Genomic DNA, 24545 nt, shown 5'->3' on the forward strand with positions numbered 1-24545 from the left:
GCACTGAAATCTCTTGCATTCCTATACACTAAGGATGAAAAATCTGAAAGAGAAATTAAGGAAACAATCCCATTCACCATTGCAACAAAAAGAATAAAATACCTAGGAATAAACCCTACCTAGGGAGACAAAAGATCTTTATGCAGAAAACTACAAGACACTGTTGAAAGAAATTAAAGATGATACCAACAAATGGAGAGGTATACCATGTTCTTGGATTGGAAGAATCAATATTGTGAAAATGACTATACTACCCTAAGCAATCTACAGATTCAATGCAATCCCTATCAAATTACCAATGGCATTTTTTACAGAACTAGAACAAAAAAATTTTTAATTTGTATGGAGACACAAAAGACCCTGAATAGCTAAAGCAGTCTTGAGGGAGAAAAATGGAGCTGGAGGAATCAGGCTCCCTGACTTCAGACTATATTACAAAGCTACAGTAATCAGGACAATATGGTACTGGCACAAAAACAGGATAGAAAGCCCAGAGATAAACCCACACACATATGGTGAACTAATCTATGACAAAGGATGCTAGGATATACAATGGAGAAAAGACAGTCTCTTCAATAAGTAGTGCTGGGAAAAATGAACAGCAAATGTAAAAGAATGAAATTAGAACACTCCCTAACACTATACACAAAAATAAACTCAAAATTGATTAGAGACCTAAATGTAACACTGGACACCATAAAACTCTTAGAGGAAAACATAGGAAGAGCACTCTTTGACATAAATCACAGCAAGATCTTTTTTGATCCACCTCCTAGAGTAATGGAAATAAAAACAAAAATAAACAAATGGGACCTAATGAAACTTAAAAACTACTTTTGCAAAACAAAGTAAACTACAAACAAGATGAAAAGACAACTGTCAGAATGGGAAAAATATTTGCAAATGAATCAACAGACAATGGATTAATCTCCAAAATATATAAACCACTCATGCAGCTCAATATTAAAAAAAACAAACAACCCAATCAAAAAATGGGAAGAAGACCTAAATAGACATTTCTCCAAACAAGACATACAGATGGCCAAGAAGCACATGAAAAGCTGCTCAACATCACTAATTATTAGAGAAATGCAAATCAAAACTACAATGATGTATCACCTCACACCACTTAGAATGGGCATCATCAGAAAATCTACAAACAACAAATGCTGGAGAGGCTGTGGAGAAAAGGGAACCCTCTTGCACTGTTGGTGGGAATGTAAATTGATACAGCCATTATGGAGAACAGTATGGAGGTTCCTTAAAGAACTAAAAATAGAATTACCATATGACCCAGCAATCCCACTACTGGGCATAAATCCAGAAAAAAACATAATTCAAAAAGACACATGCACCCCAATGTTCATTGCAGCACTATTTACAATAGTCAGGTCATGGAAGCAACCTAAATGCCCATCGACAGATGAATGGATAAAGAAGACGTGGTACATATATACAATGGAATATTACTCAGCCATAAAAGGAACAAAATAGGGTCATTTGTAGAGACGTGGATGTATCTAGAGACTGTCATACAGAGTGAAGTAAGTCAGAAAGAGAAAAACAAATATCGTATATTAACGCATATATGTGGAACCTAGAAAATGGTACAGATGAACTGGTTTGCAGAGCAGAAATTGAGACACAGAAGTAGAGAACAAACGTATGGACATCAAGGGGGAAAGCAGCGGGGGGTGGGGGGGTGTGATGAATTGGGCAATTGGGATTGACATGTATACACTGATGTGTATAAAATGGATGGCTAATAAGAAAATAAATAAATAAATACATTTTGTGAGGCTGGCCAAAATAAAAAGAAACAATGTGGTATTAGTATAAAAACGTCATATAGATCAACGGAACAGAATAGAGAGCCCAGAAATAAATCCACACACCTGTGGTCAATTAATCTTCGACAAAGAGGCTAGAATATACAATGGAGAAAAGACAGTCTCTTCAACAACTATTGTTGGGAAAGCTATACAGCCACATGTAAATCAATGAAGTTAGAACACTTCCTCACACCATAAACAAAAATAAACTCAAAATGGCTTAAAGACTTAAATATAAGACATGATGCCATAAAACTCCTAGATGAGAACATAGGCAAAACATTCTTTGATATAAACCATAGCAATGTTTTCTTAGGTCAGTCTCCCAAGGCAATAGAAATAAAAGCAAAAATAAACAAATGGGACCTAATCAAACATACAAGGTTTTGCACAGCAAAGAAAACCATCAGCAAAATGAAAAGAAAACCTACAGAATGGGAGAAAATACTTGCAAACGGTGCAAGTGACAAGGGCTTAATTTCTAAAATACACAAATGCTCATACAACTGAATATCAAAATACAAACGACATAACCAAAAAATGGGTAGAACACCTAAATAGACATTTCTCCAAAGAAGACATACAGATGGCCAACAGGCACATGAAAAGATGCTCAACGTCACTAATTATTAGAGAAATGCAAATCAAAACCACAATTAGATATCACCTCACACCTATCAGAATGGCTATCATCAAAAAATCTAGAAATAACAAATGCTGGAGAGGGTGTGGAGAAAAGGGAACCCTCCTACACTGTTGGTGGGAATGTAAATTGGTATAGCCACTATGGAAAACAGTATGGAGGTTCCTTAAAAAGCTAACTATAGAGCTACCATATGATCCAGCAACTCCACTCCTGAGAATATATCTGGAGAAAACTATAATTAGAAAAGACACATGTGCTTCAATGTTCACAGCAGCACTATTTACAATAGCCAAGACATGGAAACAACCCAAGTACCCATCAACAGATGACTGGATTAAGAAGAGGTGGTATATGTATATAATATGGAATATTACTCAGCCATAAAAAAAGAATGAAATATTGCCATTTGCAGCAACATGGATGGACCTAGAGAATATTATACTTAGTGAAGTCAGAAAAAGACAAATTTATGATCTCACTTGTATGTGGTATCTAAAAAATAATACAAATGAATCTATACACAGAACAGAAACAGACTCACAGACATAGAAAACAAACTTATGGTTACCAAAAGGGAAAAAGAGGCAGGGGAGGTATAAATTAGGAGTATGGGATTAACAGATACAGACTACTGTACATCAAACAGCTAAGCAATAAAGACTTACTATATACCATAGGAAACAATATTTGATACATTGTGATAACCTATAATGGAAAATAATTGGAAATATGTAGGTAGATAGATAGCTATAACTTAATCACTTTGCTGTATACCTGAAACTGACACAATATTGTAAATCAACTATACTTCAATTAAAAAAAAATACATAGAATTTTTAAATTATTTGAGTAAAAATTAACAAATTTATAATATTAGGCTCTACTACTTTTAAAAATGTTAAAGCTTTTCGTTCAAGGTCTTTTAAAAATGTTCTTCAAAAGAGTTTTCAAAATGCCTCCAACGAGGTCAGAGATTATCTTCTATTGTATTTTCTGGTGATTATTACTGGTAAAGATAAATGCTATTTTTACAAGTTTATTTTGTATCCAGCTCCTTGCTGACTCTGTTAATGCTAACAATTTGCTAACTCTGGTGGGGGTTTTTTGGTGGACAATAACAACATCTGCAAAACATAAAATTAAAAAAGAAAAGAAAAATGAAAAATAAGACAGTTTGCTTCTTCCCTTACAATTCTCATACACTTGTTTGTTTGTTTTGTTTTCTTTTGTTTTATTGTTCAGGACTTCTAAAGTAGATAATATTTTTGTCTTATTCCTGACCTTGAAAGGAACTTGGGTTCTGTTAATTTTTATTTTTAATTATATCTCATTTTCTTGTTTCTTGTCCCTCTTGATTTACTCTATTGCTTTGTACCAACCACCTGGGTCTTATTGATTTTATGGCTGGGGTGCAGTGGACCTATTTTTTTGTTTAAGCTTTATGTGTGTTCTAAAGTACAAAAGGGTTGACAGCCACCAGTCTATAACCATTGTTCTCACAATTACCTGACTTGATTGCATGTGAGGCTTTTGAAAAACATAAACTCTTGGGCAAGGCATTTAGTGATTATGATTCAGCTGATCTGGGCTGCAGCTTGAGAATCCATATTTTTAGAAAAATTTGCAGGCACCTCTGACTATCAATAAGATTTGGAAATTACTGAATTTGAGAACCTATAAAAACATGATCTAGTGCTAAAAGGATAAAAAGGAACCTCTAAGGTTCTAACGATTTTTCAGTAAGAAGTTAACAGATATTTAGGTGGTTTGGGGGAAAATGTGGAGGTGGCCAGCCATCCTGGAAGAGGTGTATTAATAAAGAGTGAGAGCTGAAGGAAAGGAAGGTCAGCTCCAGAAAATAAAAACAGTTACTCATTAAAATGTATCAATAGAATGCAAAAAAGGAGTGGCAGGAACGAGAGAGTTAAAAAAGAGGGCATAGGGCTTCCCTGGTGGCGCAGTGGTTGAGAGTCCACCTGCCGATGCAGGGGCCACGGGTTCGTGCCCTGGTCCGGGAAGATCCCACGGAGCGGCTGGGCCTGTGGGCCATGGCCGCTGAGCCTGCGCGTCGGGAGCCTGTGCTCCGCAACGGGAGAGGCCACAACAGTGAGAGGCCCGCATACCACAAAAAAAAAAAAAAAAAAAAAAAAAAAAAAAAAAAAAAAGAGGGCATAGCATAAAGCCATATTAAAATTAGACTTTACCCCCAGGGTAATGAGAAGCCATTGAAGGGATTTAAGCAGGGAGGGACGTGAAGAGAATTTTGCTTAAGAAGGACTGATTTAGCAACAATGGAGAAAATTGGAGAGAAAGCGGGACTGAAGCTTTGACCCTTGGGATGACTTCTACAATTCAGGAAATAAACAATGGTGACTTGAACTATAATACAGTTGGGGAAGAAAAGACTATTAGATAAGGGTAAAAGATACACATAAGTAGAACTACCAGAAAGTAATGATGACTGGTTATAAGATGTATAAGAAAAGGAAGAGTAAATGCATTGGAATCAGTTTATTACTCATAAGTATTCTCTGAGCTCTATATTTTGGATTTAATATATTTATCTACAACTGTTCAGGCATTATCAAAAACACTGAGGTTAAAGATAAATGTGTAGTATACATTTTATTCAAAATTGTCAGAGTTTAAATAAAATTGATGATAATATGTAAATAAATATTCAAACACAGAATAAGTAAAAATTATTTGGACAGGTTCATTTCATAGTATGTCACATTCCTTGCCCCTTCAGTTTGGTTCACTCTAACTTACCCATTTCCCTCTGCCACTGGAACAGCTCCACAAAGTCCCCATACCCTAAAACATCACCGAGCCTGTTAAAGTCACCAACAGAGACTGAGCTGAGAATAAAGGGGATCATGGAGAAACTAGACCAGCTGATCCCACCCAGACCCTTCACCCACGTGAGCTCCACCAACAGCGCCACACACAGCAAAGCCACCCTCCTCAGCCCTCAAGACACATACTGCAGGGGGGATCAGCTAGACGTCCTGCTGGAGGTGAGGGACCACTTGGGACGCAGGAAGGAATATGGTGGGGATTTCCTGAGGGCCAGGATGTCCTCCCCAGCCCTGAAGGCAGGCGCTTTGGGAAAGGTGACAGACTTCAACAATGGCACCTACCTTGTCAGCTTCACCCTGTTCTGGGAGGGCCGGGTGTCTCTGTCTCTCCTGCTCATCCTCCCCAGTGAAGGGGTGTCGGCTCTCTGGAGGGCAAGGAACCAAGGCTATGACAGGGTGATCTTCACAGGCCAGTTTGCCAGTGGCACCTCCCATGTCAATACTGATCGTGCCCTGGTTTTAAATTCAAGTGCTGAACTGTGTGAGAACCTGGATACTCGTGTCCAAGAATTCTACTTTCTGACCTCAACACATACTCTGTGAGGCCCTGACTGACATGACCACCAGAAATGGAGAAATTTCTTATCTTACTGTCAAGGAAGAAGCTTTTTTTCACAGCTAAGTATACTTTTAGATACCCTGAGAGGTACGCACAGGCAGAGCTACATTGCCTACCTCAATTAATATTGAGCATGACCCTCTCAGATGCCTCTTTAAGGTCTGATCAGGTACGCAGCATCTTCCTGAGCCCCCTGTTCATGACTCCTACCACCAGGGTTGGCATTCTCACTCAGATGTTCAATAAAAGAGGGCTGCCCAAGGTGAACTATATTACATATGCCTGTCCTTCTCCATGATGACCGGTATTCTCAGATTCAGTCAGTTAATAAATGTTACACCAGAAAAGGATTCCTTGATAAATGTATGATAACATCCATGCTTCTTCATCCCCCATATCATATTCTGTAGATTCTACCTCTTAAGTATCTTTTGCATTTATCCATTTCTCTCCATGACTAGTGCTCTTACCTGAGTTCAGATCATCATCATCTCATCTAGATTAATTTTCACAGATTTCTTGCTGCCTAGCCTACCCTCTCTAATCCATTGTCCACACTGCAGCCTGAGTCATCTTTCCAACAATCCAACTCCTTCCCACTGGTCATCTCCAATTGATCTCAAGATCAAGTATTCTCAGATATTCTCAGATATCAGGTTGGAGGAGTCCTTCATACTCCCTGAGTTGTGATCTAGTGATTCTCGGAAGTCTCCAGTTGAACAGACCTCCATAAACTGGGGTGTAAGCATGTTTCTCATATCAATCATGGCAGTGTCAATGCCAAGATTTTCTCCCATTCCTCACAAACATACTCACTTCCTGGTCTGCCAGCTCTACCATAAGCTTCAAAACACTTCATGAGTCACTTTGGGAATTTACAAAGGATAACTTAGATGCCACCACAAATCCCAGAACCTATGGGCCAATCCCTGAGACAACCTATCAGTTTCAGATTCTTTGGCTACTTTGCTAACTTTCTGTAAGTCTCAGGGGCTCAGTCCATTTCCTTTTCCCTTTCCATTCTTTTTCTTTCCCCTAGGGATCCATTTTTTCCCCTGGGAATTCACTTTCCCTAAGCTTGGCCATAGAGTGGAATGCTAGGTTCTCAGCAACCCCTTTCTTAGCAGTTTTCTAAGTAAGCTTACAGTCTTTTCCCCTTAAGCTCCCAAAAAATATGCTAAGAGGAAGTAAAGTATGGATAGCAAACATGGAAAAATAACATGCATTTCAGATCTTACATAGTTATCCATGTGTTGGCTCCTGATCAATAGTCTTTGATTCCCTTCTGAAACAAGTAAAAGCACAGTTGGGTTTCTGTTCTTTCCCTTTGATCTCTGATGGTACCCCTCACCAAATCTCCTCCTACCCACTAAGTGTCCTTATGCTTAAGTCCCAGTAAGGATGAAAATGTGTTGATCCCTTCCTTTCTCTGGATTGAACCTGAAGAGACATCCATAGCAGTGAATCAGGTACCACTTATATCTGTTGTACTACCTGGCACCTGGGTCCCCATTTACCCGTGTCCCCTTTCTGCCTGCTACCGCTTACCTACACATGTACACAGGATTGGAACAAAGAGTGAATCAAAGGGAGGGTAAGAGCTTTGAAGTAGGAGAGTCAGATAGTCAGTCTTTCATCAACTGGAGGAAAGAAACACAGTGTGTATTTATTCATGCATCAGACTGAACATGACTTTCTGCCAGTCACTTTGTGAGGTATTAGGGACACAGCAGTGGACCAGGCAAATGTATTACCTTCCTTCATAAAGCTTACAACCCTCAGAAAGCAAGTTTCTAGGAAAAATGGAAGGTAAACATGGCAGAAAACATACATAAAGAGGGAAGCAGGAACCCTGTGAGAAGAGGTCTTCATGCCAGGCTAAGAAGCCTGAACTCCTTAGGTAAGTGATGGGGATTTTAAATAAACAACCTTAAAATAAAGGATTTTAAGCAGTAATGCAGTTGCATTTGCAATTAGAAAGGATGCTCTGGCAATTGTGTTGAAGAATTTAGATGGGACAAAATTGAGATGGCCTGGCTAGAGGCTGACAGTAATCTAAGAAAAATATTGTATGAACTTGAATAAGTGATGTGTAAGTAGAGAGAGAGGAGGACTTTCAGATTAGATAAATACTTTGAAACTAAAATTCCAGGACACACTGATTGCATGTGACAGAAGAGCAGAGCTGCCCTGGACTTCAAGGTGCTCCCAGAAAGGTAAATAGTTTTCCTAATGCTTATACAATGGATATACAATAAAAAATCCCAATTCATATACAATGCCCAATAGATACAATATTTACAACAACCATAATAGCTTGCAGTTGTAGCAAATTTTAAATTATCCTTCACTCACAAGCTTCTATTACTTGTATTGTGTCAACAGACAGCAGGGTAATTTGTTGTCTTATTTTTCTGAAGGTCCAGTATAGGAGCTGAAATGATGAAACATCTTAACCATATTGATGTCTCCTGATATAACAGTAAGTTTGCTTTGTCCTGTGGTAGGTGGTGCTTGGCACGGATCTTCTAAGAGACATTCTGACACAGAGGAAACTTTATCAGAATCAACCCTAGCAATCACGATTTTCTGGGAACACCATTCCTAGCAGGGGTCTGTGGTGTCAATCACCTTGGATTTTAAAGAGAGAAATCAATTCAAGGAAATTATTTCAAACTTTTTTTATAACAGATTTCATCTCAATTTATCCCAAAGGGGAAAGTATTCATATCCTACATCCATATTTAAACCCAGGAATGCATCTCCTAGAGTCAGTGATTCTGTCTGAGGGACATTCTGTACAAATCTCTGATGGATACCACAGCTTCAGAGTAGGAACATTTTGGTTTAGTTAGCTGAATTCTCTGTGGGCATACCTTCCTAACCTTTAGTGGATGCACTTAGCAGTTTTATATGGAGTTTTCCATTTCATTAAATGTGTTTTAGTGTTAAACACAAAGCCATGTTACTTATGAAAGAACAATGTTTATACTTAGCTTTAAAATAACTTTCTTTAAAGCCTAAGAGTTTACCAATAACAATCATTTTGAGATGTACCTCAACTGATTTATTGCCTAATATTTATTCATTTATTCAGCAAATGTTTATTGAGATTCTAACAGATATGAGGCATTATGGGCAAATGGAGAAAAATAAATGTTCAGCAAGGCTGCAATCTGAAAGACATTTAACCTACCAATTCTATGAAGGAAGTAAAAAGGCAGAAGGGCTTATGATAAGGTGGTATTTGACTTAGCCCCACAGGATATCTGTAGACAGGGAATGAGGTGAAAGAGAAAACTCATAAAGATCATGAGTAAGGTTGCCAGGTTTAGCAAATAATAATACAAAGTATCAGTTCAATTTCAGTAATTCCTAATTTCTTATGCATATGACATGAGATAAAGGGAAAATATTGCATGAGAAATACTGACACTAAAAAATTATTGCTTGTTAAAAATAATTCAAATTCCATTTAGTATTCTGTATTTTTTAAATCTGATTAACTCTACTCAGGAGCAAAATCATCATGAACTTTGGTCAACAGCCCAAAGGAGTGAGAGCATTTGGTGGAATGTAGTGAAGCATGAGGCTAAAAAAAGGAAGAAACTGAATCATGGAAGGCTCTCAAGTACAAAGCTGAGGATTTTAGTGTTTATTCAGTAAGTTTTTGAAAGCCACAAAAAAAAAATTAAGGAAGAGAGTGATGCAATCTGCTTTGTGCTGTAAAGAGCTAATTCACAATTTAACAAAATGTGCATGACCTACAGAAAGACAATTTAAATTGCTACTAAGTGATATAAAATAAAATGTATATAAATAGATGAAAAACTACTATTTGTTTCTGGGTGGGATGACTTGATACTGAAAAAAATGTCGATCATCTCTGCATTATTTTCTTATTGTTGCTGTAACAAAGTATCTTGAACAACAAAAATGTATCATCTTGCAGTTCTGTAGTTCAGTAGTTCAACATCAGTCTCACTGGGCTAAAATTAAGGTGTAGCAGGGCTGCATTCCTTTCTGGAGGCTCTAGGGCAGAATCAGTTTCCTTGTCATTTCAGGCTTCTGGAGGCTGCCCACATTCCTCGCAGCCCCCTTCCTCCTTTTTTCAAAGCTACAATGGTGGGTCAAGTCCTCACACCACATCTTTCTGACCCATTTTTCTGCCTCCCTCTTCCACTTCTGAGAACTAAGGCGATTCAGATTGGTCCCACCCAGATACTCCAGGATAATCTCCCAGCTCAAAACCCATACCCTTAATCATATCTGGAAAGTCCCACTTGCCATGGAAGGTAACATATTCACAGGTCTCAGGGATTATAAAGTAGATATTTTTGGAGGGCCATTAGTCTGCCTGCCACAATCTCTAAACTAATCAATAAATACAATGGAATCTTAAAACTATTACTAACATACTCTTAAAAATATTCAAGCCTATTCTAAAATTATCAAGTAAAATAAACATGTAAGACTGATCATAAGAGAATTTGCCATATATTTGAAATAGTCCTGCAGAGCGCTTAGTTTGACACTTGGCAAAAACGAATACCCTGAGACATTATACAAGATATGGTTTATAATAATAAACTCAAAGGCTATCTTTCTCACCAAAGTATGCCAGTGCATTATTAGGATGGGTATAGCAATGTTAAGTTTCCAGGGTTATGATATTCAGCCATCCAGGATGTGATGCTCTCAAACATCATAGAAGGTCAAACATGTCACATGGAAATTCCAACACAGGAATTTCATAGGATTATGAAAACTCTCTTTAGCAGGCCAAAATCACCAGGACTTAACAACTCCTCCAGGTCATCATGGAATAGCTAATCCAGAACTTCTCTAGTTCTGCAATCAGCACCATTTTGTCATTTGTCTAAAGGTTACATGCACAGAACAACCATGTTGATGACTATTATGTGGACATTGACAACCAGAGACCACAAGGCCTACACGGGGCTAAGCACGGAAAGTGAAGCAGGTGGTCTCCCAGTATCCGTTCCCCTCTCCCTCTTTAGTAATTGAACACCATAATTTTAGTTGGGTCCATTGTCACAGACTAAAGGCCACAGCCTTCTTTCAGCTAGTTAAGTAAATGTACAAGATTATTAATTTCCGTATTAACAGAAAATGGGGAAAATCTGTATGTCCACCAACAGGTGACTGTTAAAGAATGATACATCCATTCAATGAAATACTTTGTGTCCATCTTAATGGATGACTAAAGCAGCTCAGTATGTGCTAAAATGAAGAGAAATTCAGAATACATCCTTACATTAAAAAGCAAGGCACAGAACAATGCATATAATGTTACCATTTATGTAAAAAGAAAAGAGAATATATGTAGTGTGTGTGTATGTGCACACACATGTGTATATATACATAGGCTCTGGAAAGATACTTATAAAAGAGATAAGAGTGATTAATCCTGGGAGGAAAACTGTGTGGCAGGAGACAGGAATGAAAGAAGGAGGCTCCTTTCATACTTCTTTCCATTTTGTATCTTTTTAATTCTGTACCTTATGTGGTACCTACCAAAAAAACTTGACATTTCACTGTTAAAAATGTTTATTTTTTTATTATGATTTTTCCTTTCATTTTATTAGGACAAGACATAGTGAAATATTTCTTAATATTTAATTCTTTCAATGTACTGTTGTAACCACTTCTTAATCAAAAGAATTCTTTTAATATTTTTTAATGTCTTTAAACATTTTTTAATGGGCTTTAATAGCCTATGGAATAGTAGTGAAGTAGTAATGGAACAACTGACACATAGGTTTTACCAAAAGCTTTCTGCACTTTAATTATGGAAATTCCTGGACTGGACTCTTTGGTGGTAATATATTAATAAAGATATAAATCCAACTTTAAGGTTAACAGAGACAGGCTCAGCTGTGTACAGAGAATATGTCTCAGTCTTTGTCATTTCAAGTTTGGTGTGAATAAGAGATGCCTCCCTTTATGCATCAGAGAAATACCTTCAGAATGGTCTTACACCATGAAGTACTACTGGATCCAGCAGCTTCACCAACAGAGACTGAGCGGAGAATAAAGGGGATCATGGAGAAACTAGACCAGCTGATCCCACCCAGACCCTTCACCCACGTGAGCTCCACCAACAGCGCCACACACAGCAAAGCCACCCTCCTCAGCCCTCAAGACACATACTGCAGGGGGGATCAGCTAGACGTCCTGCTGGAGGTGAGGGACCACTTGGGACGCAGGAAGGAATATGGCGGGGATTTCCTGAGGGCCAGGATGTCCTCCCCAGCCCTGAAGGCAGGCGCTTCGGGAAAGGTGACAGACTTCAACAATGGCACCTACCTTGTCAGCTTCACCCTGTTCTGGGAGGGCCGGGTGTCTCTGTCTCTCCTGCTCATCCTCCCCAGTGAAGGGGTGTCGGCTCTCTGGAGGGCAAGGAACCAAGGCTATGACAGGGTGATCTTCACAGGCCAGTTTGCCAGTGGCACCTCCCATGTCAATACTGATTGTGCCCTCATTTTAAATTCAAGTGCTGAACTATGTACCTGGATACTCGTGACCAAGAAGCCTTTTACTAAAGTCTACAAATAATGACTGTTAGAGAGGGTGTGGAGAAAAGGGAACACTCCTGCACTGTTGGTGGGAATGTAAATTGGTACAGCTACTATGGAAAACAGTTTGGAGGTTCCCCAGAGTTGCCATATGACACAGGAATCCCACTCCTGGGCATACACCCAGACAAAACTATAATTCAAAAAGATACATGCATCTCAATGTTCATAGCAGCACTATTTACGATAGCCAAGACATGGAAACCATCTAAATGTCCATCAACAGATGAATGGCTAAAGAAGATGTAATATACACACACACACACACACACACACACACACACACACATACACACACACACACAATGGAATATTAGCCACAAAAAAGAACAAAATAATTCCATTTGCAGCAACATGGATGGAACTAGAGATTATCATACTAAGTGAAGTAAGTCAGAAAGAGAAAGACAAACACCATATGATATCACTTATATGTGGAATCTAAAATATGACACAAATGAACTTTTATGAAACAGAAACAGACTCACAGACATAGACAATAGACTTGTGGTTGCCAAGGGGAGGGGTTGGGGAAGGGATGGAGTGGGAGTCTGGGATTAGCAGATACAAACTATTATATATGGAATGGATAAACAATAAGGTCCTACTGAATAGCACAGGGAACTATATCCAATATCCTGTGATAAACCATAATGGAAAAGAATATGAAAAAGAATATATATGTATATGTATAACTGAATCACCTTGCTGTATAGCAGAAATTAACACAACATTGTAAATCAACTATACTTCAACAAAATTTTGTTAAAAAAGAGGCCTTACTATGTGAGGCCTCAACACATGCTCTGTGAGGCCCTGATCATGTGACCACCAGAGACTCAGTCAAGAAGGGTAGAGACTTTTACATAGCGCAAGCAAGCTTTCAAACTAATGTGCATTGAGACATTTTCCTATAGCAACCACTCCAATCATTTTAATTAACAGTGAGCACTGCACTCTCAATGTTCAAATACCTATGGGTTATCAGCTTTATTCTCCTAAAGGTCACAGTCCTATCAGGTGATTTTCTCCTTACAGGTGGTTCAGGCCTGGGGATGGATGGTTCCCTGCTCTTGTAGGCCCCAAAGTACTGCATCATCCCTTGTTGGTTTCCTTAAATCTCGCCTTTATTAAACTCTCCTGGGTCACCAAGTTTGCACCTGTCATGTTTCCTCCTGGGCTCCTAAATGAGCCAGAGGAAACTTCATGTGCAAATTTACTAAAAAAGGGTGTTTACAAAATTGAAAGAAGGTAATGTGGCTGGGGGTTAGACAAGGAGGAAGATGATGAAAGATGAGGAAGGAAGGTGGCCAGGGCCAGCCATATCATGAAGAATCTGTTAAAGGAGTTTGGATTTTATTTCAAGTAAAATAGGAAGATATCAAAGTGTTCCATGCAGGAAGATAGTCTTCTTTCTTATTAATCTGTATTTTATTAAACTAATACATATGCATTGTCCAAAATATCAAATTGAGCTCAGTACAGCATCAATTGTACCAAAACCCAGCAATTTCTACCACTCTCCCCATCCCCCCATACAATCACTTTGAATTATTTTAACTGTTTTAAACACTATTTACCACCATATTTTTTAGCTATTATGCTTATGCAGCTTGATCAACTCAATTTTCTAACCAAATCTCAATTTTATGAACAATTGACTAAATTTTCTGAATAAATCTCAATTTTCTGAACAAATCAGGGAATTTCTCAGGTAAAAGAAGCCCAGAGGCAAAGCAGGGATGGCACACGACCCAATACGCCATCAAGACCCATCTGAGACCTTTCTGCTCTAACTCCCCTCATTAGCACATGACTTTCTCTCTCATCCTTGTCACCTCAGTATCTCAAGATGGATGCTGCACCTCCAGCAACTCAACTGTATTCCAGGCAAGAAGAGGAAGGGCAGAGGACACATTTCAGCTGCATCTGCCACCCAATGACTTCTGATCATGTGTCACATGTATCACTGGCCAGATTGATATAAAATGACCACTCTTACTGACAAGAAAGGCAAAGAAATAAAATTTTTTTGCTAAGCATGTTGCTACCGTATGTTCTGTTAGGAAGGGAAAGAGAAGAATGGACCCCAGGTAGGTCTCTAGCAGTGTTTGTAACACTGCTATGTCTTCCTTTTTCCATTTTGGCATTTTATATCAATTCCCTAGGTTGGTTGTAAAAGATTTCATTCTCTCACATCACACTTGCACCACATTTTCCTTTACTACTTTCTCTAACTATACACAAGGGCTTTACTAAGTTAACTTAGTAGTGTTTTGCATTGCTAATTAAATTTTGCTATCTGCTGAGCCAAGTAGTACACCTTCCTTCCCCCCTGCAAAAAAATACAATTTTTTTGGTTTTACTGGAATTTCATTTGCTTCGTTTTCTATGTATTTATCTTTAATTTGTCCACATCCTCCATCATAACTGTCAAAATTCTTCCATTCTTATTTTCCAAAACATTGACGGCATCAGATAAGGTTTCAAGTCTATCTTTATCCCTGCAGAACTCTTGCCCAGAGCGCTTTGCCACCTATTCTGGTTGGGAACGACTGCTTTCCACCTGCTATACAAGGAAGAAAATGACCTAGGAACTCCTCACCACTTCCCTGTACAGCATCTCCAGTCTCCTGAGTTTACTGCTCATTTGGCTTAAGCATATCTTTCAAAAACTTTCTTAGAAAAGAAAAATTTAATTTTTACTTCTTGCTTATCTAAAAATATCTTTATTCTACCTTGGCACTTTTTGGAAAGTTTGGTTGGGTTTAGAATTCTGAGTTGATTAATGATTCTCCTTCAGAATTTTAAAGTCCATTATTTTTCAGTTTTCTCTAACTACAGAGTTTGGTGCCATTATGATCCCTAATACTTGCTATGTCATCTGTTTCTCTCCTCATCTCTTTTCTTCAAATCATCTCTATACCCTGGTGTTGTGATTATTCAATTTTAGGTGGGCAGGAGTAGGGATTTTTTTTCATTTATTGTGCTGGGCACACCCTGGATCTTGGCAAACTGGAGGCTAGTGTTCTTAATTTCAGAAATATTGTATTTTCCTGGTATTTTCTCTATTTTCTCCTTCTGGAGTTCCTAATAGTCTATTATATCTCCTGAATTTACCTTGTAAACTTAAGTTTTCTACTGTATACCACTCTATCTTTTGCTATATTTTCTACCAGATTTTCTTGATCTTATCTTTTGGCACTTTTGTTGATTTTTTTTTTCAGTCACTATATTTTTTTTCATTTTAGAGCTCCTAATTGTTCTCTGGTTATTCTTTTTCACAGCATCCCATTATTTCCTGGATGAATATTTTCTCTTACATGATGAAAACATTCAGATTATTATTATGATGTGATAAATTTTTTGAAATTTTATTTTATTCTTTACATTGTCCCTGTTGCTTCTGAGTTTCTTTTATCTGTGTGATTATTTAGTATCTCTTTCAAGTAGGAGGTATTCATCAAATACCTGAAATCCTTAGATGTCTGCTCACATCTTTTCATTGGGCACTTGAAAATCAACATGGATGCTCTATGTACATGGATGGGGGTGGTCAACAGGAACATCTGATTGTGCAGTGATAAGGTGGCAAAAGGCCTATTCAGTGGACTACACACACACACACACACACACACACACACACACACACACACACAAATACCAGTACCTGGAAGCTTTTCTCTTGGCCCATCCAATTTCTCAAGAGAAAAACATCCCCTAATCTCTGAGGAGTCCAGCTCCTGTCCAAAATCCTATATATGATCTTTCAGGCCTGACCGTAGGTAACTGCAAAGGCTGTATCTGACAGGTCTCATGGGGAAAGCTGTCCCACTTCCCATACCAGACCTAGTGCACAGCCAGTGTTTGGCATTTTCTGGAGGTAGTTACAGTCAAGGACTCAGACTTCCAGCCATGCTCTTTTGCATATCTTCACTTAGAAAGGTGCCTGACAAAGAGTGAGCACCCAATATTAGTTGAACAAATGAAATGTCTGCAAAGTGGCAGGCACCGTGCTAGGCACTGAGGATACAGTGATTGTGCCAGCACCTGGTCTCATGGAGCCTATATTCTAGAGGAGGAATCTGAGGCTAACAGAGGGACCCTAAGCTCATCTGGGTGTGTGGTAAGGGGAAGGGCAGTCATGGAAGCCTTCCTTGAGAAAGCAGTATTTGAGCTGAGATATAAAAGTTGGGAAGGTGATAGAGATGGGGATGGGGCAGAGAAAAAGAAAAGCATCTGAAAATCCATGAGGAAGGGAAAAGCATGGTGTGGCCATATCATAGTGCCGTATTATGGGAGAGAGTGATGTGAAATGGAGCTGGAGATATTGGGGTGGGGGAGGGGGAGGGCAGGCAGCCGTGTGGAATGAAAGCCACACCAAAGATTTTGGTCTATTGTAAGGAGACAGTAGACCATTGAAGGGATTGTTGTGTAGGGAAATGGGGGAGGGGAACATAATCAGATTAGCTTTAAAAAAAAAGATCAATCTAGCTGCAAATTGGATAACAGGTTAGAGTGGGTCAAGAGTATTTGTGATTTGGGATAGAAGAAAAATGTTCTACAATTAGGTTTTAGAGATGGCTGCATATACTAAAAACTACTGAATTGTACATTTTAAATGGGTAAATTTATGCTATGTGAATTATATCACAATAAAGCTGGTTTGTTGGGGTATTTTTTTTTAAGTAAATGTGAGGAAACAAGTTTTCAGGCTATTCCTGTAACCTGGATGATAGGATGATAATATAAGCCAGGGTGACACTGGCAGAAATAAAGAGAAGTAGGGAGATTCAGAAGATATTTAGTAGGCAAAATAAAAATGGACTTGTTTAATGGAGATGTTGACTGAAAAAATATGCACAACCTAAAAGTTGAGAATTATGTTTTATTTGATGGACAAAACTGAGGAATGAAGCTTGGAAGACAGTCTCTCAGATAGCTCTGAGGGACAGCTCCAAAGAGGTAAGGGAGGAGCGAGGATATATAGGGTTTTTTGCAACAAAAACCAGGTAGTTGGAATATCAAAAGATTACTGTTGATTAAAGAAAACCAGATATCTCAAGTTAATGAATTTAGTGAGCTTTTTTGTGTATGGGAAGATGCAAGAGTCTGGGCTATTGAAATCATTCCTTTTATATGCACCTTAACCATCTAGGTAGGGTCAGTGCCCAGCTTTCCATCCTGACTTCCCTCAGGGTGCACAGTAGGGGGTGGCTGCAGTGGCCTAGGGCTTGATGGCGGCAACATCCTTTGTTTACTGATATGGCAGGCAACATTTTTCATCCACAGAGAGGAGATGACAAGAATATATTTCTAACCCTCACATATACGGTCAAATGATTTTTGACAAGGGTGCCAAGACAATTTAATGGATAAAGGACAGTCTTTTTAACAAAAAGTATTGGAAAAACTGGTTTCCATATGCAAAAAGAATGAAGTTTGATCCTTACCTTAGACCACAGAAAATAATTAACTCAAAGTGGACCAAAGGCCTAAATTTAAGACCTAAAACTATAAAACTCTTAGAAGAAAACAAGGAAAGCTTTACGACATTGGATTTGGCAATGATGTCTTGGATATAACACCCAAAGCACAGGCAACAAAAGCAAAAATAGGTAAATTTGACTACATCAGAATTTAAAACTTCTGTGCATCAAAAGACACAATCAACAGAGTGAAAAAGCAACCTATGGAATGGAAGAAAATAATTGCAAGTTAAATACCTGATAAGGAGCTAATATCCAGAATGTATTAAAGAACTTCTACAACTCAACAACACAAATCCAAATAACCTGATTTTTTAAATGGGCAAAGGACTTGAAAAGACATCTCTCCAAAAAAGATATACAAATGGCCAACAAGCAAAGAAAAGATGCTCAATATCACTAATCATTAAAGAAATGATTTAAATGATTTAAATGACTAATCATTTAAAGAAATGTAAATCAAAACCACAATGAGATATCATCTCACATCCATTAGGGTGGCTGCTATAGGAAAAAATTTAAAAACAGAAAATAACAAATGTTCACAAGGAGGTGGAAAAATTGGAACCCTTGTGCACCATTGGTGGGAATGAAAAATGGTGTGGCCACCATAGAAAACAGTACGGCAGCTCCTCAAAAAATTAAAAATAGAATCACCAAATGACCTAGCAATACCACTTCTAAGTATATATCCCCAAAATAATTGAAAGCAGAGTGTCAAAGAGAATTTGCACACCCATGGTCATAATAGCTTTACTCATATCAGCCAAGAGGTGAAAGCAAACCAAATGTCAATCAACAGATGAATGGATAAACAAAATGTGATTGATACACACACACACACACACACACACACACACACACACAGAGGAATATTATTCAGTCTTGAAAAGGAAGGAAATTCTGACACATGCTATAACATGTATGAACCTTGAAGACATTATGCTAAGTAAAATAAGCCAGTCACAAAAAGACAAATGTTGTATGATTTCACTTATATGAAGTATCCAGAGTAATCAAACTCATATAAACAGAAAGTGGAATGGTAGTTGCCAGGGGCTGGGAGGAATAGAAGAATGGAGAATAGTTATTAATGCACATAGAGTTTCAGTTTTGCAAGATGAAAAAGTTCTGAAGATTGGTTGCACAACAATGTGAATATACTTAACATTATTAAACTGTACACTTAAAAACAGTTAAGATGATAAATTTTATGTTTATATGTATTTTACTGCATTTTAAAATATATATATACTTTTATTTCTTCTAACACAGTAGAGACAATGTAATCTAAAAATACGTCTGCTAGGACTTCCCTGGTGGCGCAGTGGTTAAGAATCCGCCTGCCAATGCAAGGGACGTAGGTTCAAGCCCTGGTCCAGGAAGATCCCACATGCCGTGGAGCATATGTGCGCCATGACTACTGAGCCTGTGCTCTAGAGCCCGTGAGCCATAACTACTGAAGCCTACACAGCTAGAGCTGGTGCTCCGCCACAAGAGAAGCCACTTCAGTGAGAAGCCCGCGCACCGCAACGAAGAGGAGCCCCCACTTGCCGCAACTAGAGAAAGCCTGTGTGCAGCAATGAAGACCCAAGGCAGCCTAATTAATTAATTAACTAATTAACTAATTAAAAATACATCTGCTACAAAATACCCAGAAATTCTAGGTGATTTATGACATCTTTTTTTTTTTTTTTTTTTTTTTTTTTGCGGTATGCGGGCCTCTCACTGTTGTGGCCTCTCCCGTTGCGGAGCACAGCCTCCGGACGCGCAGGCTCAGCGGCCATGGCCCACGGGCCCAGCCGCTCCGCGGCATGTGGGATCTTCCCGGACCGGGGCACGAACCCGTGTCCCCTGCATCGGCAGGCGGACTCTCAACCACTGCGCCACCAGGGAAGCCCTATGACATCTTTTTTAAATGAATAATCTTATAAAATTCCATAGAATTTCATATCATATATAACCTGGCAATTACCAAATTTATATATATAATGTGGATATTTCCTCTCATGTCTCCCAGCATCATAAATTCAACTGTCAATCTACATCTCCATTTGTATGGCTTAACAGACATCTCAAGCTTATAATCTAAGTGTCCAAAACCAAATTCTTGATTTTCCTCCACCAAACTGGTCTATCCAGTCTTCCTCATCTCAGCAAATAGCAATATATTTCTTGCCAGTTGTCTAAGTCTAAAAACCTTGAAGTCTCTCCCATATATTCAATATTCAGTTTATTATCAAATCCTATTTTCTCCACCTTCAAACCATACCCAGAATTTTACCACTTCTCACCACCTCCGCCATAACCACCTAAGTGTACACCATCATCACCTCTCACCCACAATACTGCAATAGCCTTCAACTTTGTCTCCCTACTTCCATCCTTGGGTCCCATAGTCTATTTTCTAACTGCAACCAGCAAATCCATTTAAAATACAAATCAGATCACATTCGTGCATGTCATATCTTTGCTCAAAACCCTCCAATGATTTTTCATCTCACTGAGAGTATAAGCAAAAAATCTTGTCTTGACTCACAAGGCCTTACATGTTCTTGCCTCTCATTACCTCTCTGGCTTCATATCCTGCCATCATTGCCCCTCATTAATTACCCTCCAGCCTCACTGGCTTTCTTATTTTCACTCAGACAGGAGGCAAGGGGCCTGAAATCCCTGCATAAGCCTAAACCTTCAAAGGACTACTCTCAGAGAAAGGGAGAACTGGAAAAAAATACACCCATGAAAGATGACAAAGAAGTTTGTCTGTCTTGTCCTAGATTCTGATAGAAAAGGGGAAGTCTCCCTTTATGAGTTAGTAAGCACAGACCTGCCTTGATAAAGATCTGAAATTCTAATCCATACTACCTGTTCAATTCAGGAAACCTCAATCCAGTAACTAAGTGAATAAATAAGCAAGTAAGCTGGGGCTAATTCCCTAGGGGAACTTGACAGAAACAAATACAAACTCCTTCTGAATTCACACACTCAAACCAAACCACACAGAATTCCCATGGTAAATCTCACCAACCATAATATGATTCACAATCCAGATTTACAACAAGAAAACCATCTAGGGGACTTCCCTGGTGGCGCAGTGGTTAAGACTCTGTACTCCCGATGCAGAGGACCCAGGTTCGATCCCTGGTCAGGGAACTAGATCCTACATGCATGCTGCAGCTAAGAGTTCACATGCCACAACTAAGGAGCACGGAAGCTGGGTTCCTTTTTTAATATTCTCACCAATATAATAAGGTCATAAGTCTCTCCAAAAGCCTTCCCTCTGGTCCTGAACTGTAATGCACTTCATTTGACAGCTCTCTTGGCTTTCTTGGAGCTTCCCTGATCCATTAGCCATGGAATAGATAAGGCACCTGCCTCCATGCCCCGAAGAGTTCTCCCTAAAACTTTAAGTCACGATACTTGAACAGCAAAACAGTCATCCAGAATCCAATTGTTTCCTACATAAAAAATCTCTTAACTACACCACAACAATAATAGATATTACGTCCTCCCAAATTAAAAAGAAGGTCATTCAAAGATGACGTGAGGTTCATGTTCATTTCAATGCCTGCCTGAAGAAGTAACAGGCTAATTTTCTGTTTCCCTTTTTTGAAGGTCTAGTCTATACACTGAAATAATGGAACGGATTGAACCCACTGAGATCTCAGCGTGTAGCTATAAGTCTGCTCTTTGCTGTAAGAGGTGATGCTTAGGGCAATGGTTCTCAAATTGACTGGATGTCTTAAGAGTCACCTGGAGGGCTTTTTAAAAAGAGAAATTCCCCAGTTTTTACACTGAAAATTAGGTCTGGAATAGGGTCCCAAAATCTATTCTTGTTTGTTAACTCCCTGTGTAACACTGCTAAATTTTAGAACTACTGCTTTAGAGGATGACATTCTTACTCGGCCTCATTCCTGATCTGGCTCCAACATAATGGTCTTCAGGGTCATAAGTTAGAGTTGTTGTTAAAGATGGCAGCATATTCCTAAGCAATTCATGGGTCAAAGAGAATACCAAACCTGCAACTACAGAAACAGTCTAGAAAGTCTAGAAATAGACCTACAAGATACATTCAACTTATTTTCTTTCTTTTTTTAAAATTTATTTTATTTATTTTTAGCTGCATGGGTTCTTCATTGCTGCTCACAGGCTTTGTCTAGTTGCAGCGAGTGGGGCTTCTCTTCGTTGCGGTGCGCGGGCTTCTCACTGAGGTGGCTTCTCTTGTTGCGGAGCTCAGGCTCTAGGTACATGGGCTTCAGTAGTTTTGGCTCACGGGCTCAGTAGTTATGGCTCGCGGGCTCTAGAGTGCAGGCTCAGTAGTTGTGGCGCACGGGCTTAGTTGCTCCGTGGCATGTGGGATCTTCCCAGACCAGGGCTCGAACCCATGTCCCCTGCATTGGCAGGCGGATTCTTAACCACTGCACCACCAGGGAAGCCCTCAACTGATTTTCAACAAAGGCACCAAGATAATTCAATAGGAAGTGGATAGTTTTTTCTACAAATGGTGTTGGAACAACCAAAGAGCTACTGGGTAAAAAATAATGAATCCTGACCGCTACACTTCATCCCAAAAGTTAATTGGGAATGAATGATAGGATCAAAAAAAGCTAAAACTGGAAAGCTTCTACATGAAAATATAGAATATATTTGCAATATTCAGGTAGGTAAAAATTTCTTAAATGAAACACAAAAAACAATAACCATAAAAGAAAAAAATTACAAGAAAGGAATTCATTAAATTAAAACCTCCTATTCTTCAGAAGACACTGCAAAGAAAAGATAAACCACAGACTAGAAGAAAATATTTAGAATCATAAATCTGACAAAGAACTTATATCCAGAACATATTAATATAAAGAATTCCTACAACTCAAATAACAAAAAGACAACCCAATTTAAAAATAGTCAAAAGGCTTGAACATTTGACAAAAGAAGCTATATAAATAGCCAAGAAGAAGCACACAAAAAGATGCCTAATATCATTAGACAACAGAGAAATACAAATTAAAACCACAATGAGATTCTATTTTATACCCCCCAAAATGACTAAAATGAAAGACAGACAATACCAATTGTTAGTAAGGATGTGAACAACTGGAGTCTCATGCATTTCTGGAAGGAGTCTGTAATGGTACAACTACTGGAAAAAGATTGGCACTTTCTTTAAAATTAAGCATACATCTACCCCTTGGCCCAGTAACACCATTAAGTATTTACCCAAAAGAAATGAAAACATATCCACAAAAAGACTTTTACAGGAATGTCCAGGCAGCTTTATTCATTATAGTCCAACATTGGAAATACCACAAAAGTCCAGCCAGAGGACATAGGATAAACTGTGGTACAGTCAAATGATACAATTTTTAAAACTCAGTAATTTTAAAACTCAGCAGTTTAAAAAAAAAAAGTGCCACTGATACAAGCAACAATATGGATTAACCTAAAAATCATTATGCTGAGGGAAAGAACTCAGACACAGAGAGCACTACTGTATGATTTCATTCATATGAAGCTCAAGAATCAACAAAATGACTCTGGTGATAGAAATCCAAACAGTGGTTGCCCGGTGGGGGCAGAAGGAAAGCTCAAGGGAGGGGTTCTGCATCTTGCTTGGTGTGTTGGTTACACAGACTTGTCGAAACTCTACAAACTGTACAATTAAGAAATGCATTTCACTGTACATAAATTTTACTTCAATAAAAAACTTATCAAAGCGTACTATTCAAATATGTGCATTTCAATGTTTGTAAATTATACTCAATGTTTACAAAAGTTAAAAATACGTGCAGCTGTAGAACATTACACCTATAAAAGCAACAACATCTACAAATCAAAATTGATATGATGAGGCCAACTACATTCAGAAGAAATCTCACAGCCTTAAATATATTTATTTTTAAAAACAGAAAATGAAAATAAATTTGAAAAAATGTCAAAAAAGAAGAGAAACCTGAGAGATAAGGAGAAATGAATTAATAATGATGTAAAAATAATGATGTAGGGCTTCCCTGGTGGTGCAGTGGTTGAGAGTCCGCCTGCTGATGCAGGGGACACGGATTCGTGCCCCGGACCGGGAAGATCCCACATGCCGCGGAGCGGCTGGTCCCGTGAGCCATGGCCGTTGAGCCTGCAGGTCCGGAGCCTGTGCTCTGCAACGGGAGAGGCCACAACAGCGAGAGGCCCACATACTGCCAAAATAAAAATAAAAATAAAAATAATGATGTAGAAATTATTAGAAAACAAAAATAGATATGATAAATAAATCCGAGAAATAATTTCTTTGAAAATATCAATAAAATAGACAAAGCTTACAGATTTAGACAACAGAAAATATATTCAAATCATTAAAAATGAGAATCAGGTTTTATTCACAGATATACAAGTACCCTGTAATGCTATAAGAAATTTAAATGCACCACTCTAAGCTAAAAATTCCAAAAATAAGGATGAAACACATGATTTTCTAAAAAACACGTAAACTTCCAGAAATGATTTGAGAAAGTAGTCCATGTGGATACCAACAACCATGGAAGAAATGGAAATTTTTGCCTAAGGAATA

At 38.4% G+C, this 24545-nt stretch overlaps 2 protein-coding genes across 2 annotated transcripts in view; both read left to right on the forward strand.

The window, feature by feature from the left end:
• Window positions 1-3430: 3430 nt before the first annotated feature.
• LOC307055667 (NXPE family member 4-like) lies at window positions 3431-5882 on the forward strand (the record flags this gene model as incomplete). The annotated part of the gene is made up of 2 exons (XM_079707850.1): window positions 3431-3444; window positions 5276-5882. 2 exons carry the CDS (start codon window positions 3431-3433, stop codon window positions 5880-5882), a joined length of 621 nt encoding a protein of 206 aa, XP_079563976.1.
• Window positions 5883-11853: 5971 nt separating this feature from the next.
• LOC307055668 (NXPE family member 2-like) overlaps window positions 11854-24545 on the forward strand; it is a gene marked incomplete at both ends in the record, with an annotated part of 29178 nt that continues 16486 nt past the window's right edge. The window contains one exon of the mRNA XM_079707851.1: window positions 11854-12427. Within this exon, the coding sequence (XP_079563977.1) occupies window positions 11854-12427 (574 nt within the window). The remainder of the gene's footprint in view (window positions 12428-24545) is intronic.

The sequence above is a fragment of the Hyperoodon ampullatus genome (assembly GCF_949752795.1).
Source record: "Hyperoodon ampullatus genome assembly, chromosome: 7".
NCBI lineage: Eukaryota > Metazoa > Chordata > Mammalia > Artiodactyla > Ziphiidae > Hyperoodon > Hyperoodon ampullatus.